The sequence below is a fragment of the Hyposmocoma kahamanoa genome, unplaced genomic scaffold (genome assembly GCF_003589595.1).
Source record: "Hyposmocoma kahamanoa isolate Upper Pololo Valley unplaced genomic scaffold, ASM358959v1 86, whole genome shotgun sequence".
Lineage (NCBI taxonomy): Eukaryota > Metazoa > Arthropoda > Insecta > Lepidoptera > Cosmopterigidae > Hyposmocoma > Hyposmocoma kahamanoa.
Genome location: NW_020654289.1, coordinates 15,103,980 through 15,121,977, shown reverse-complemented (window position 1 = coordinate 15,121,977; position 17,998 = coordinate 15,103,980). Strand labels below are relative to the sequence as shown.

General features: G+C 35.7%; 1 protein-coding gene across 1 annotated transcript; it reads right to left on the bottom strand.

The window, feature by feature from the left end:
• Positions 1-191: 191 nt before the first annotated feature.
• LOC113234923 lies at positions 192-17,826 on the bottom strand. Its single transcript, XM_026470444.1, has 10 exons — positions 17,769-17,826; positions 15,972-16,050; positions 11,607-11,725; positions 9,754-9,871; positions 8,724-8,893; positions 7,951-8,053; positions 7,368-7,519; positions 5,274-5,398; positions 606-799; positions 192-242 (listed from the first exon to the last, which is right to left on the bottom strand). The coding sequence occupies exons 1-10, from the start codon at positions 17,819-17,821 to the stop codon at positions 192-194; spliced, it is 1,164 nt and encodes a 387-aa protein (XP_026326229.1). The 5' UTR covers positions 17,822-17,826.
• Positions 17,827-17,998: the final 172 nt, after the last annotated feature.

Sequence of the window (17,998 nt, the reverse complement as noted above, 5' to 3'; positions counted from 1 at the left end):
TATTAATGAAATTATTGAAGTTCCAATGCATAGGTTCACGACGCCTCCGATTCTCACTGCGAAAGAGATAAAAGTCAAATGAATATGATTTATTTTTCAGATTTCCGAACACCAGGTCTTTACTAAAAGTTATTACGGTAACCAACATAATCTAATATAAATAATTAATAGAAACTGCTAATCGGGTATATTTAAAGCCAGTCATTAAATGTCAAATTCCGCTCGTTTCCGGAACCCATTCTCTGTAATTTAAGTTCTGAAGTTTAGAATGGATCGCGGAAATGTAAATACTGACATGTAGCAGTAAATTTCAGTTTGGATTTCAAATTCCATGGTCATGATTACGACGAACTGAATACAGAATTTATTAAGATGGTTTCTTTTTGTGATAGATTTTGGAAGCCGTCGAGTGCGAGCGGCACCGGGTGTACTTTTTTCCTTAAGGAACTATAGATTAGATGACTCTTATTAAAATACATCAAGACCAAAAACATCCTCTACTTACAAATAATATCTTCAAAGCTGAAAATAATATCTCTTACTATACGATATTTCGGAAACGATGATATGCCAATTCGCAATCTATTCATATATGGTTGTGGTACCAAACTCTCGTCTTCTTTTTGATAAATATCAATTTCGCAATTGCTAAGGCATCCGCAATCACTGCTGTTTTTCGGTAGGCGTTCATTGTAATTAAACTTTTGCCGTGTTTCTTCGGAAGCAGACAGAGTTAGAATTTCTTTCTTGTACTTTACCACGCAGCTTAGTTCACCCAAATTGCATATTTTTTCGTCATCTGCGAATGTTTATTAGTTTTTACTATACACAGGAAATTTCTGGAAGATGTAGATATGAGGCTAAGCTAGCGCAATGATAATTTCGGGTGTCCACAAATAAATAAAAATAGCAAATACTGAACTATTCATAGTTATAGTAGTAACTATTTAGTAATCTGTGGTTACAGCTGTATTTTAGTAATTAGGGCTAGCTACGTTAAATAAAATAAAAAAAGTTATGCGTTAAATCAGTATAGACCACAGATATATATCTAGATAGACGCCGCAAGTGTACGTACTTCGCGTGCTCAAAGTAAGTGAAATTCACTTACTTGCCGCTGCTATACTTCAGAACGCGCTCAACCGTCATCGTAGATAAACACCAGTCGAAATTGCATAATTGTGCTTTGTGCCCTTATAAACTGCAAAAGCACCATAACTGTGGGTAAACGGGTTAACAGGGCCTTCCACGGGAAAGTGATTTTGTAATCAGAAGATGCATAATTTATTTTAAAAACGATTCTTTTGGTTTTGTATGAATTTCGAGAAAACAAATATGCAACCGAGTGTATGTCTCATGATTTGTAGTACATTGGGGCTTTTACTTGGTGTGATATATTTGTGATCCTTTGTTAATACGCCATGAATATCGAACGAACGCACTTTTGTATAATGCATCCAGTTTCGTGGTACGGCCGTTTTTACGTTACATTTCTTTGGCCAAATTTAACATTTAATGACATCATTATACGTTAGCCAACACTGTTCTCGATTCTGATTGAACACAAAGGGACGGAAATTATTATGACCTTAGCAATATTATAAAAATATTCTATAACTCTTTTGTTATAACGTTTAGTAACGTTTCGTTTTTTCCAGTTTTGTAGTATCTATTATCATTAGTATATGTAATTTCGATAATTTATGCAGCATTTTGCCTTGAATGTCCGAATATAGTGAGCAAATAATTACATACATCGCCCGATATGTAGTACGAGTAATACAAAAAAATATATAATGCAAAGAATGAACAGTGCGCTGTCTTCAAAAACCTAGAGATGGTCATATGTATAAGTTCGTTGCTTTCGAGGACGAAGGAGGTCTAGTTTTTTCCACCTAAGATGCTATCCAAATACGCAGAGTAGCAGAGTTAGAAATCCGAGGAATAATAAACAAATCACAAAAATTTCACACGAGGCCATCATTAACTGCCTCCGTGGCCGAACGGTTACCATGCCGGACTGCCACGCAGAGGTACCAGGTTCGATCCCGGGCCGGGAGAAATATTTGTAAGGCCTACATTTATTTCTCTCGTGAGTTTGGGTGTAATTTGTGGTTGTCTATGTGTGTGTCCATGGCACCCGCGACACAGGGTTTCTCTAGTGCGGGGCTATGTTGAGTGCGTGCGTTATTATTATAACTATTAAAAAAAAGCATCATCATTATATTTTCTTTTTAAATTTTATTAAGTAAACCTCTGATAAATAAGATTTTACCATATTATGTCAGCAGTAACATTTTCATTTGTCTTGCCTTTCATCAATTTGATCAATTAAGAACAGAAAACCATCTAGTAAAATTAATTAAGGCAGTCGCAAGTTCATATATTGACGTGCGTGTTCATTATTTAAGTTAGTCGATAAGATCTTCTATTACAAAGAGATGTTATATAATAAGCTCATTTTATTGGAAGGACAATAATTTCAATATTTGAAGTCGATTAAAAATTAAAGTCTCAATTTTTTTAAGTAATCAAATTTTTTTAAAGCAAGTAAAATAAAGAACTTATTAACTATGTTATTTTATTATTTTTCTACTATATTATTGTTTCGACTACTTGTAATCAACAAATACTTGAACAAAAATTATTCTATAATTTATATACACACATCAAAAGTGTCTAGAGATCAAGTGAATATTTTTGAAATAAAAATTATTTAAGCAATATTTACCAAATCCAGTCTTCCAGGACGACTTCTTACTTTAATGCTTATGTTTTATTTAACCGCTTACCCCTATATTTCATTAAAATAAACTAAAATTGATGTTTTTGCAAATTGTGGGAAAAAACTCAAATTAACGGCGTCAATTAAATGACAAAAAAAGGCCTTCGGGATCGCAGACCCACTTCACGTAAACGATTTCGGATTGTTTGATCGCTTATTAGCAAGCCTGAGGAGCTGTGGAGCCTCGTAACCAACATCATGGCGGTCATGGTACGATTCCGTCGAGCAGTATTTTGGATATACCGGTCCTGTCTGCGAGTCGTGATGCGAGATCGTCCTCCATGTCGCTCGGCCACGCTGCCCGTCATGCGATAGCGCGTCCAGAGGCGACTTATGACGCTCTGTGTAGTGTTAAGAGTGAAACCCACAGCACGTTGCCTGGAACCAGCTTCCAACATTCCGACGGCTCGCATCATCACTTCTCGGGTTAAATGATGTCGTCTCTCCATAATAATGTAAATCGTTTCGGTTCCGATGCAGATATTGTAATGATTTTGTCAAAACGCTATAACTCATTTTTATACAAAACCACATTGACAATTGATTTTCTTCTTATTATCGAATTTTAAACAATATTCCTTATTTAAATGTTAAAACTCACTAAAAAGTATCAATAGCGATACAAAAAAGTTAATATAATTAACCCTAATTGCAGCAATACTCTTAAACGTACTTGATCCCTAGACACTTTTGATGTGTGTACAAAGATCGAACACTCAGAAAAATCCCTTCGATCCGGTCGGATTCGAACCGACTTTTTCTTGCACACCGTGGCAGACGCTATACTAACTAAGTCACGGAAAGAACCAACGGACCTCACGAATTTTTCAATGTGCTTGCGTCGTGTCTTTGTATTTGGTTTTTCAAGTTCAGGTTCAGGTTTTCAGTTCTAAAGTAGTTGATTGGTTTGCTGTTAATAACCTCCTCCTTAATGGGAAAAAACCAAATTGTGTGAAATTTACATTACCCAATGTTAGAGAGACGGTTACAAACGTTGTACTTAGAAACGAAAAATTGAATCTTGTGGATACAGTTGTATTTCTAGGTATAACGTTAGATGCTAAATTGCAATGGGGTCCCCATATAAGTAAGTTATCGAAACGGCTCGGCTCTGCAGTGTACGCGATTAAACAAATAAGGAAACTTTCAGACTTCGAAACCGCTAGATTGGTTTACTTCAGCTACTTTCACAGTCTAATGACTTACGGCATTTTGCTTTGGGGTAATGCCGCCTATATCAATAGAAACTTTGTCCTGCAGAAACGTGCAGTTTGGGGCCCAGATTGTAAATTGCCAAAAATTGAAAAAAATGTATCTTTGATGAGATAAGTTTAAGGAAATTGACATTATTACACTAGCCTCACAGTACATTTATGAAAATGTAATTTATGTTAAAAGGAATAGTAATTTCTTTATGAAAAATAGTGACAGACATAACATTAATACGAGGAATAAAAATAAACTAGCTTTTCTTGATAGTCCTCTTCACAAAGTCAAAAAATCGTTTAAGGGGCAATGTATACGCTTCTATAACAAGATTTCGGTTGGTATACAAAATTTGCCTTTCACGAGGTTTAAAACTATAGTGAAACAAAAACTTTATACTAAAGGTTATTAATACAACTTCTGCGTACTTGGATGACAAAAATCCGTGGTAGTAACCCGTTTAGCTCATGGAGGTAGTCTCGATCTCTGATGTTTCAAATAAAAAAAAATATATATTGTAAATGTTGAATGTGTACAAATGTTAATTACAAAGAGCAACCCCTGGAGTTTCTTGCTCATTCTTCTCAGGGGAATCTGCCTTACGAATGAGCGGTAGAGTTTAACCATTGCGACGATTTCAAGTGCAGTAATGCTTACCTATGAAATAAAGATTATTTTGAATTTGAATTTGAATTTGAACGACTTTTTAGTCGCTACGACTGCGATATTCTATTTAGAATCGATTAATGAATGGAATACGCGTATTCTGTGTAATTAATCGAGCGGAAGGAGGTTTCCATCAATAGTTCTTGTGGCGTCATAGTGGGTACAAAAAATGTGGCACGCTTGGTTTTCATACAAATTGCTGTACTTGCGGCGTCTATCTAGATATCAGTCTGTAGTATAGACTATTGTTTAAGACGAAGTTAGAAGTGAAAACAGTATGTATCATGTAGAAACGAGATGAAGGTTCTTGTTGAAAATTTATGCTTAGTATCACAGACGTGTCTAGTAACGACACCTAACAATCTAAATTTATAAAACCGACAGAAACGAGTATTTTTCTATTAATTAATATGATTAAAAGTCTATTTTAGGGCATAGTTAAATGGTGGTGGTGGTCTAAATACTGAACACTGAACAATGGAATATTTATTTACAGACGAAAGAAGTTAAACTACTTTATACAAGCCAGACTTATACCTATATACAATCCCGCTACTCATGTGCAGGCAGAAGGAAGCATACTATAAAGTGTAAACAATTTAACTTCTTTTCTCACCTATCGCTTTATAAAAATGGGGAATGCACCCACACAGTTTTAATATCATTTGAATCCTGCATTCCAAAAGACAGTGGTTATAAGAGTACACAGGATATCTCTTGCTTATAGGCTCGTTGGTAAATCTGCAAGAAAAACGCTGTGTTAAGAACGATGGATTTGGACGTTCGCTAAGTGGCGGCATTTCAAAGAAGCTACTTCTACTTCTAATGACAACACGACAAAAGTGATGTCAAATACAAATACAGAGTATGCGATGGAATTGCATGATTTAATTCCGCCTTGCCCTTCCCATCATCGGGTGAACGTAGGCTGGGGTTCCTCCTCTGCCTCTATGTTGTAGATATTCCAAAGATTCACACGAAGCGTTTTGCTTCCATATTTCGATACTTCCCACGTAAGTTGAAAGTGAAAATACCCCTTTTTGCTTTTTAACTTAAATAAATCCTTCTTTTATGTATATTATAGGTTCCGTATATAAAAGTAAAGATATCACTTAGTGTTATGTATACTTTCAAACATGGAACCTGCAACATACATAAAAAAGTTAAAATGCAAAAAGTGGAGGTACTGCAACAATTTACGTGGTACGTATCGAATTATATGGGGAAAGGCTATGGAGTGGAATTCCCTGCATGTAGATGTCCCTGATTCCCTTAACGCTATAACTTGGGCCTTTTCGAGGTGACAGTGAATAGGCATTACTTAGGTGTGCATGCTACATCGTCGACCTCATCGTCATTTTAAATCAGGGGAGATGGAGGTCAAATGTGCACTATTTTTTTTTATTAAAATGATACCATCGTCATCATTTCAAAGTCCTAGACTTCTCAAAGGTCAGTAGTTTAATAAAGTAATAATATAATCGGACAGTGGTACTACAAAATCCTATGTAAAAGGGCATCATTCATGTAGGCATATGACTCTGCCTGGTTAACTCTGGAATGACCAAAGGATAATCACATTTCCTTAATGAAAAATATCTACGTGTAAGCCACAAATACATTGTTCTATATTGTAAGCCAATAGCTTAGATTTTTTCTTAAACGCTCTGCCTAACTAGAAGAACACTATAATATATGTTTCGGATCGATTCCCGTCGAGATCGAGATCTGTCGATTCCGACGAAAGGCCTTCATCATTAAGTCTTCGAATTGCAGTTTAGTTACCTAATATCACTTGCTTAAACACTGAAGGAAAACATATCGTAATGAAAACTATATATCGAAAAAGGCCCCGTGTACATCAAATGCTACCTACTTATGTGAAGTGATTCAGACCAAGTTAATATTATTGTTATGATCACATTTAGTATACATTATAATGAAAATATTGCATATTATTGACACTGACATTACTTACTTGAAAGGGTATTTAGAAAAATACTTGAAAAAAACCCGGTTGCGTTTTTCATACAAAACTGAGGGCAAACTTGCTTAGGCCTAAAGCATAGGTTCCTAAATTTTTGGCTCACCGCCTGCTTATGTAAGATAAAAAAATTTGAACGCCCACCACTACAAAAAATAACTGCAAACACGTCTATTTGCATTAACTTAACAAAAAAATCAGAAGAAAATTAAAATTTGTAGTGTACTTTTATATAGGTAATTAAAGTTTTTTTTTTCAAATGCGGTAGCACCCCCTGGACGGCATCAACGCCCCCCAACTGCCTTCGAGGTACTGAAGATGATAGGCACGCAGACTACCGCGTACTTAGTACCACTTCCGGAAATTATTGCCTAAAGCATGTAATTGCGCGTTTAGCGCTTTTCCCACTGTAGTTTACTGGGGTTAGACTTCGTAGAACTGTGATGTCCCCAACTGGTATTGGTTCATCCTGATGGACTGTGTGGCCTACACCGAACTCATAAGCAGACCGAACGGCAGTGATATGATGTATGGTATGTGGCCTGCTGAAGTTCTGTAGGAGGATGGGTGACTATATAATCTATAGGGGCAGATTAATTATGTCTTTTATTCATCCATTATTAATTTCATTTGCAAAAACATAGTCGGGCAGTCGGCTTTATGGACTAAACGATTAATAAATGTAGGTACTACAAATAAAATTTTGAAAGGTATTGGTAATTGGACCTGCATTTCCTAAGACCTATTCCAGATGTTCTTAAATTGTCAGATATCCTTATGCTCGACACTTGTATACCAAACGTTAAGAATCCTTTAAGATAATGAGAATATGAAGGTGTTGTGCTGAGGGCTATTTCATCTGGACTGTGGATTAAAACCTGAAAGTAAACCACTATATTAACTATGGGAACAGACTTAAGAAAGTATAATTATGTGCACTCACTCTTTAACTTATATTTTTCAGGACGTTTCTATGTACAGTCAAGAGCACGTCAAGATTGACACTTTGTACTTTGGACCGTTCGTATCGTAAGCGGCATAGTTGGATTTAAATCTTAAGTGTCAAGCTTGACGTGCTCTTGATCCTGTACCTATGTATGTACATAGATATACGCTGAAAAATATAAGTTAAAGAGAGATACTCTGCACTTAAGTATGGAATTCTAAAATTATCACAAAAATTCATTGTCTAAATTATATATCGGTTTAAATAACTTTAATTATTGCACCCAATTTCATCAATCAATCACTTCCAAACTTTATGACGTTAATTAACGTTTGGCAATAAATAACATTAATTTGTGCGTACCTTATATACTTCGGCGTAATTAATTATTTGAGTGAAGAAATCTTTTTCGTAAACTGATATTTCGATATTAGTTTTCCTGTATTTTATATCGCTGTACCATTTGCTAAAACATACAACTGAAGTTTATTTTTGTTACCTAATTGTTAAGGAAGTATTGAGTTGACCTATGTTTTGAAAACAGGTTTTCCTTCCTTTCATTATTATGTTTTCCTTGTCGTTATTATGTCGTAAGTGTAATAATAAAAGTGATCAAATTTAATATAAATGGAAATTACTTCTATTAATTTGTAACTCAGAACATCGCTATAAAGCCTGTAATGAGCGCTATGAGGCGTGTACTGCATACAGAGCAGCCTTCTTTTTTTTATGCACTAATTAATCAAAAACTCAATGGGATATCTTAGGCACAACTTGGAAATTAATTCCAAGGCTCGTGGTTCATCAGTAATTAATTACAAAACCAAATGTCGCAATTGTCCACCAAAGAAAGAACTTAATACTTCTTGTTAAGTTTTCAAGTTGCTCGAGTCATCTTAGTCGTTAAAAATAGCATCTATATAATCAAATACCTATCTGTGACATCGCGAGGTGATAAGACAGAACTGCTTGGTGTCGAATAAGTCTTTTCGAAGTAAATAAGGGGCTGTGTGTGTCTTATAAGGAAGAAATCTTCATGACAAGTTTTAATTCCGCTATGGCAAATGCCGACCGCCGACCAGGGGCTGTAATAGTGACACAAAACCCTGACATGGGGTTGATATTGGATAACTTACAAAGGATTATCGAAGACTCCAACATTAGAGTTAATCACGTGGCACATTCCAAGTTCAGTCATAACGTTGGTGATAGTGACAGGCATATCCATGTTCGTCGTTAGCAACTCGTCGTCGAAATTTCGAAATGCAGAGGATGCTATGTTTGCGTATTCATTTGGATCTATTAACTGAGACAAACATTAAATTATGTCATACCATGACTGAATAGACTTGCACAATTATGGACTTAACTAGCGCCGGCGCTACCCCTTGTAGGCGCCCAGGTGCAATTAATACCCAGGCGCTTTCTAGTAGGCACGTGATCAAAATGGAATACTTACAGTGATATTTTGATCGGAAATTCCAGTGCAAATGGTGCAATTATAAATGAAGTTGGGAAGCGGTAGCCAGTTTACTAAGTTTGCGCCACGAGTAACACAGGCCCTTTAGCGTACCGCGCCCCCTAAGACCCGGGTCCGTGCGCGCCACACATCCTGCACTATAGGTAATGCCTGCGCTGGACAGGTGTTTACCCTTGCAAAAAAGTGCGTTTTTCTTATACACATAGGTACACAGGGAGATATTGACTTTCTCCTTTAGGTGTAGTCTCCCATTCATCAAAAAGATGATGTGAATTCATAACAGAACACATAGCATGAACAGCGTGAGCACACGGGAATTATTCGTACTTTTAATAAAAAATTGTATACCCTTGACCTGTATGTAGGATCCAAGCTCACTTTTAGAAAATAATAGTCTTGCTTTTTAGTAATAATTAAATTTTGAATATAGTACCTGCCACTTACAGTCTTGGTTTATTTTTCTTATTTTTTGTCGATTTATTAATCTTACTGCTTTACTACTCGCTATTGTGTAAACCAGGACTGCACATTTTACATTGCTTGATTTTCTCTTCATACTGTACTTTTTTTCTTTTCCATGTGTTAATTTTTACGATAATTTAATTACGAAAATGAGAATGTCGATAACTGTAATCGGCGCTAGCTACCTACCTAAATAGGTATTTATTTATTATATAGGTGATTACCGATAATATTTCAGGTTTTTCCAGTTGCAAGTCCAAAGCGTCTAACGAGTCCATTCCAGCAGAAACGATAGCGAATAAATAAGCTTCCAAATCTCGTCCAGTCCTCAGTAAGGTTTTGCTGATTATGGAAAAAGAATTTCAAAATAAAATAAAATTACTTGGTCGCATATACGTAAAGACCGTGATTATAAATCTACGCCTGTATATGTATATAATAACTACTATGATACAGAGTGGAACGAAAACTTAAAGTCTTAAATATGTATCTAGTTAGAGGCTGGTTACACGGTGCCGAGGCCGGGCAGTGCTCCGGTCGTGCGCCGGCCGTGACACGGTCAAATATTCATTATATGCTTTTGTATGAACTTCATGTTGCATGAGGCACGGTATCGAGTATTTTTTCCCGGTTCCAACCCGGCCCGATTGCGACACGTAATATTAAAGCATACGCCGGACACTTGGAGGGGTAGTCAACGTTGGACTATATTGTAGTGGACAGTGTAAGCGCAAATGCTCTCATCATCTATTAAATCTTTGTAGAGCGTGGCAAATTCTCTTCAGATTCTCGTTTTCTCCATGCAGGATGTACCAATACTTCGTCATCAAGAGCTGTTGCAATAGCTACCATTAATAACACAACATTATCAGTCAAGATAAAAATGAAAAATAACAAAAACATTAACTCGGCCGGCGCACGGTGGAAACAACACGGCATGGCACTGTGACGACCCGGACCCGGCGTAAGTGTAACGTGTAAGGTGTAACGTGAACCAGCCTTAATTGTACTGAAAGTGTAATAGTTTCCAAGTTGTTCAATGACAAAGATTGGCTTGAAATCTTGATTATCGGGAAATGGTTTTTTTATACTAGTCTATTTGTCAATTGCATTTGGGAATAGTACTTTTAACTTATACTACAAGACTAACAGAGAAACCAATTAATGTTATGGAACTAAATCGTTTCTATGAGGTTCTGAAAGAACATCTGCTCGGTTTCTTTTCTTATGTTTGAGTATCGATTGTCACATTGCTAATTTGATTATTTATTATACAATTTCTTAAACGACTTACAATTAACTTACTTTTCCTTAACTTTTGAGTTGCATATGGTACTTATACCTACCAGATACGAAGATAAATGCGAATTCTTTATCCTTTTTAAAATTAACATTAAAGGTATCTATCAAGTAATTACAACCGGCGGGCGGGTGTGTCGCGCGCATCTCTATTCTATTTTGTACTAGTACGTCCTAGTGTTTTCTCGCTGTGGGCCAGATGCAATGAATTAAAATAGGACTTGGCATATAGGTTTTACAGCGGGGCCATAAACCTTGAAAAAAAAAAACAATTGCAATGAAGGGTGAATTGCCATAATTCACCCTTCATTGTAATTCGCAGGAACGTCTGCGGCTATGTCTGCAAGTGATAAGGGGAGGTGGACACATTGAACATCGTCTTTGCAAGTTCAGGTGAGGTTCTCACTTTGTGTCTCTCCCATGAGAGCTAGTGAAACTAACGCTGCGCCGCCGTGGATCGACAGATGTACTAACGTCATTCGTCCGCGTTATTAGGGTTGTCGCAACGCGTAGTCTACAATGTAAAGACAATTTTTCAATTCCTTTGATTTTACATTTAAAGTAAATAAAACTCATGTATGTAGGGTTCTTAACGCGATACTTTCGGGTTTGTCGGTCATTCTGTTCCACCCGGTATAAATAAAATAAATAATAATGTAAATAATAATCACTTTCTGAAATTGAACTGAAGGCTTATCATAGTTGCGCTTGAAGGACGAGACTTTAATTCATTAATCTGGATTATCTTTTTATTTGCATGACCTTGAAATGTACTTACTTTAACAGTCTTCCAAAAGAAGCATCCGTAGTCTTCAAATAGGGGCACAGGGTGAAGGCTGGATACGACACGTTCCAATTAAAATAGTCCATTTCTACGCTCATTACGGTTGGTGCTTCCTGTAACAATTTTTTAATAAGTACTGATGCAGACTTACAGTCGACAGATCTTAAGTATGATACTTTCAGGGTTTTTGGTAAAATGATACCGGGAAAACTTTTACCTTGTAATTATTATGATAATACAATACAATTCAAATACCCTTTATTGCACGCAAGAATAAAAACAAACAAAAGACGGCGTATAACTGCTGGCTTATTGCTAGGTAACCTTTGGGTGACAGGATAAACTTAAAAATTAATATCGAGTTCTTAGGTTTTCCCGATTGTTACACATAGGAAATGAAACTATTTTTCCGGATTTAGATCGCGTATATTTGTTTTTTCAAACAAACCGACGTTTCGGGCCCTTTACAGGTCCCATGGTCACGGTTGACTGAGGTGGTACAGTCTTCAACCAGTTATGTCTAATATTGATGCAAACCACCCTATTTTTTCGCTATAGTTACAATCATAGATTTAGTATATCCATAGATTGGCCCTGACGTATTGGAGACGAGACCAAAACAAAAATACATCTGTGTGCGTATAATGTGCATGTGTGCAAGATAAATAGTGTTGCGCCATCCACTGATTTAACTTTAATATCGATTAACATATTACACCGGCATTTCACTTCGTTGTATTCACCAAAATGTCTTAACGCAAAATACCGAGACGTTAATTAACTAGTTAATTAATGATTCAATAGAAAATTAAGAAAGCTACTATCACCTTCTGGTAGTGCCACAGGATGGTAGGTAAACAATGGGGACTTTCACCCAAGACAACACTATGGCTCTACAAAATGGTGATAAGACCCATGATCAGTTACGGCGCGATAGTATGGAGGCCACCAAGCTGACGACCGCAACCTACAAACAAATATAACTATTATAATTATTGTATGATATGATAACATAGAAGTGCATCACAGCAGTGAATTTGCAGATAAGTAATAGAACCAAAAAACCGGCCAAGTGCGAGTTCAACTCGCGCGGAGAGGTTTCGGTACAAACTTAACATTGTAGTTGAAGAATATGTTCTCCAATAGATTCCAACAGCAAATATAGGTTTATTCCCACAATAGTAGGAAATTTAAAGACAATTTCTGTATTTTTTCAAAACTTTAGGCTCTGTAGTTTCGAAGATAAAGGGTAGAATGATCAATTTTTGTCTATAGATGGTTTCTCCGTACCACCAGTTTGGGATCCATTATTTCCTCTAATGAAAAATCCCTAACAGACAAAAGACTGCAGTACTAATTGATATGTTTTAGTTTATTCTAATTTAAATCCGGAAAAATAGTTTCATTTCCTATTAAAAATTAATAATAAATATATAGAGAATGCGATAATTGCTCATTATTACAAATCAAAACATCTAAATATAAATAAATAAAATGTTTAAATGTTTTTCATAAATATGATGAAACTTACCGGCGAAGGAAGACCCCGTTGGGATCGTCCGCAGCCGCGAAGGTACGCCGCCGCCGAGCGGAATCGGCCCTCTCCCGATCACACTCGGCGACCTCCTTTTGGAGCATCACCGCTTCACAGAAGGAGGCTTTTTCGTATACTAACGTAACCTAACCTTCTGAATGGGAGACGTACGTAACCAACATATGATCTATATAAAATTTTTGTTTTCTTTTAAACCACCATGGAATCCAGTTTGTAACAATAATAATTTTGTCGAAACGAGAAATCAGCGTTATAAACTATTGTGGACAACAGACACTACCCCCTCTGCACCTTCGGCTTTTAAATTACACTCTATTAGTATCGTACAGACAAGTGCCACCGCGAGACAAGTTTAACCTTATAAATTAAACAGTGTGATGAAAATGTTTTTCTAGAATAATATATTAAGTAATTTCGGTAAGTTAGTATTGCTTTCGGAAGTTTAGTATGTCACTCCATTTTTTCTTCTTAGAATTATAATTTGAATAAGTATATTTAGTGTTTATTTTTCAGTAACTCATTGTAACGCAGCTTAGTTAGTAGTATTACAGTTAGTCACACTTTGGTGCAATTTTATTTGTTTTTCGGAACCACTATTTATTTCCCTAAAGAAAAGATAGAGAGCATTTGAGAAAAGAATAACATTAGACTACGAAAAGCTAAGCGTTGAGTAAAGTTTTAAATAACTCATTACATAGATTTGGCTCGTCTGATCGACACAGGCAGAGAATTCAACAGGTTGACACTTTTTTTACCGCGATTTCGATTTTTTATACATCGTAAAGTGTTGGACTTATTTTAATTATAAGGACGACCAAACTTTAATTAAAAAGATATTTTATTGATGCAATTTTAGAAGTAAATTTTACATTAGGCTCAATAAAGTATTTCCACTTTATTTCAGATTTTTTAACGTGAAATACGTATGCAAATCCCAAACTGAAAAACTTATCTGACTAAGGCTCAATTACTCAATGTACACACACCAGCACATAAAGCTACACATTGACGTATCTCGTTCCGTTGCAATGGAGGCGATTTTCGAACAAAAGTGTGTAGTCTGATGTGCTGTTGTCCGTACATGCCGCGAAACGAAATGGAATGTTCGCGTGGTTGGGCGGTTTGCATTGTGGGCGTTGGTTGAGGAGTTCCCGGGTTCGATTACCTTTAGGACTCACTTGGAAAATTATTTTTTTTAAGTCGGTTTTGGTTTCACTGCTCTATTTAGTATCCAGAATGAATTCCGTCGCTCTGAATTCATAGTACTACTCAGAGTACAGGGAATTCTCTAATTTGAAACCAGTATGGTTGTCTAGCGTATTATTTGATATTGCAAGATTTATTATAAAAGTCCGAATGCATAGGACGAATTAGAGAAAGAGAAATATAACCATAAAATATGACGAGTGACGAGAGGTCATAACCCGGATCTATACGTGAAACGAACTGCGGCTGCTATACAAATTTAATTATGTTCCCGGTAGGACTGATTTCGAGACCAAGCGAGTTGGAATCACTCTATAATAATCGAGAATCCCCTGAAGATCGCTATCAGTAAAACTAATAACATCATGTTAGTCGATTAGAGTGGCTTGTGAATACTTTTTTGTTTGAATATTGTTTGCTAAAGAAAGTTTGATGAAGAGATAATATACTACATTTTGTTTTGGGGTAAAGCCGCGGATATTATTAATATAATTTTTGTCCTGCGGAAACGTGGTTAGGGCAATTTGCAATGGTTCGTTCCTACTATTGTTCGTAGTTCTGTTATAGAACTACTAACGTCTATTAAATTATTCTTCAAGAACAATAGTGGAAAAATCATTCCAAGTAGTTAGTTAGTCTTAGTTCTATTTTTATCATGAAAATCATAAATAATATCAGGTAAGTTCTTTTCAAATGGTTTTTAACCGATTTAAAAAAAGGAGAAGGTTCTTGGTTCGACTGTATTTTTTTGTTTTTTTTTTGCGATAACTCCTGGCGTTTTTCTTACACTAACATCACAGTACATTTATGAAAATGTAATTTATGTTAAGAATTTTTCTTATGAAAAATAGTGACAGACATAACACTATATGAGGAATAAAAACAAGATAGCTGTTCTTGTCAGTCGTCTTCATAAAGTTACAAATTCATTTAAGGGGCAATGTATACTTACGCTTCTGTAATAAGACACCGGATGATATTCAAAATTTGCCGTACACGATTTGCCGTTCAACTACAGTGAGATAGAAAGTTTGTACTAAAAGTTATAAACACACATAGCGTCTGCGAACTTGGATGACAAAAATCTATGGTAGTAACCCGTTAAGCTCTTGCAGATAGTCTCGATCTATGATGTGTGAAATAAATATTTTAAATGATAAATGTGTACAAATGTTGATTTACAAAGAGCAAGTTCTAAAGTTTCTTGCTCTTTCTTCAAAAGTGAACCAGGCTTACGAATGAGCAGTAGAGTTTAATCAATATTACGATTTCAAGTGTAATTTGTTTACATTTAAAATAAAGATTTTTTGAGTTTGAATTTGAAGTAAATCCGGAAGTAATAGTACTGATAAAAAAGAAGAGATAAAACGCCACCTTGCATAATACATACATACATATGTATAATACATATCCACAATAAAAATCAAATTTTATTTACAATTTATGGCATTGTAAACAGATAGAAATTGGTGACAAAACAAAGATTCACTGCGAAGTTTCGTTGGGGTGTTTTTAGGTGTATATTTTCAACGTGAAAAAAGTTGGGAGCGGTTTTTTGTCGTAACGTAAATCTTGTTTACCTTCTGTAGTCTACTTACAATGAATCTGGAAAACTGAGCTGACAATAAGTAAGCGGCGAGAGTGGCGCTTGTCAGGAAACTTATGCTCCAAAAGAGTCTGTAAGGAAAACAAATTAATTATGGAATGTGAAAATTGTACTTTATATCGACCATTTATATAGATCGGCATCAAAATTACTACTTCAAGTAAATGCACCCATTTTAGAATAGAAGCATTTATTATTATTTATTTATAAGTTAAAGTAATTGGGTCGTTTCGATCCTTTAGGAATAAAAATAAGAGCCCAGACACATCTGGTGTCTGGGCTCATGGCCGATAGTGTAAAATGAAACAATCATTCACGTTCTATACTAACGAATCTTTTACGTTACGTCATGGTTTGAATTTATGTCATGGTGATTCTGACTGTTTTAAAAAATGTTTTACGTTGAAACAAAACCTAAATGCGTTGCCACATGGGCGCACAGTGGGCCCAAATTGATAATTTTTGGACATAGGAATAACTTGTGGAGTATCGAGCTTTTTTTATGATAGATAATAACAATCCTAACAACTTTCATTCTTGTATGATTTCTTGTGTGTGTCTTGTATGATGATGTGCGAAATATAGGTAATTTGAAATTTACAATGAGCTTTTCGGTGAAAGAAAACGTGACGAAACATGCACGTCTACAAAGGTTCACAACCCTCGAAATACGTGTGAAGTCCCCAACTCGCATTGGGCCAGTGTGGCGGACTATGGCCTAAATCCTCGCTTGAGAGGAGACCCGTGCCCAGCAGTGGAACATATAAATGGGTTGATGATGATAATACCGAGTACTGTAGCTTCCCGATGGATCTCTCAGCCAATCACAGCGCGAGTAAGCCGGCCTATTCCGACCTTCTATTTCATTCATGAAACCTATACGTTCACTTCGAAATACACGCACATATTCGCAAATGTCCGCTGTAAAATCACAGTAGAATAAGACCATAGCGGCCGATAACTCGGAAAACATCGGGTTATAGTTGAATAGCATTCACGTAAATTTAAACCTTATTTCGACACTTTTACCATAGTAAAATAAGAACAATTAGAGCAACTCCCGGCGGCTTGGTGCATCAATGCCTATATTTCACTGGGAGCGTAGGGTTGGCACATTATTTTGGTTGTACCTACAAGTTGTAAACATAATTTGAAAAAACAGAAAAAAATTACAGAGTTTTCATGCTTTGTTGAAATAACCTTTGTCAAATGCAATATGTAAGTATATATTGATATGTTTATTACCATTATTGCCAGTATATTATTACCAGTATTGGTATCTCTCTTACGGCAGTATGGTTACGAAATAGGAATTAAATGCGAGTTTGTATATAATATGTAATGATTTACTTATAAATAAAAAATATATATATTTCACGCGGAGATATATTTTTGTTTTAAAGATTTTATTATTGCTATCACACAATTTTAAATGTCACGTGTCCACTGACTATAATAGTAACTCTCAACATAGATACACATCATTCCACATTTATTTGATTTAAGTTCGTAAAAGTAGTTAAGACTAGCCAAGAGGCTGAGAATAGAAAAACATATTAATAATGATATAATAAATGTGCCAGACATCTAATTACTTGATCTCACACTAAGGAATTGCCTGTGCTATGAGTACCAGATTAATGAAATTAATACAGGGCACTATCCAGAACACTCAGATCAGAACAAATTTAGATAAGTTCGTTTCGGGAGCTCCTCACACCCATAAGTGCTAACCGCTGGGCAACCATAGTCGTCAAATAATGAAATAAATAAAAGGTTTGTAACTTACCTCTCATATTTAGTAGGTAAGCGAGATGAATGAAAATTCTGAATTTGAGGCATTTCTTGCAGGCTATTGTTTAAAATAACCATGAACACAACAATAAACACATCTACTATTTGACTTCATTTTTTAAACACCGACCGAACGCTTCGATTCGATAAAATAATATTAGATTCTAGTTTGTTATTTATCCACGATTGTTCGGTTTTTACATATACTATGTTATATATGTTATA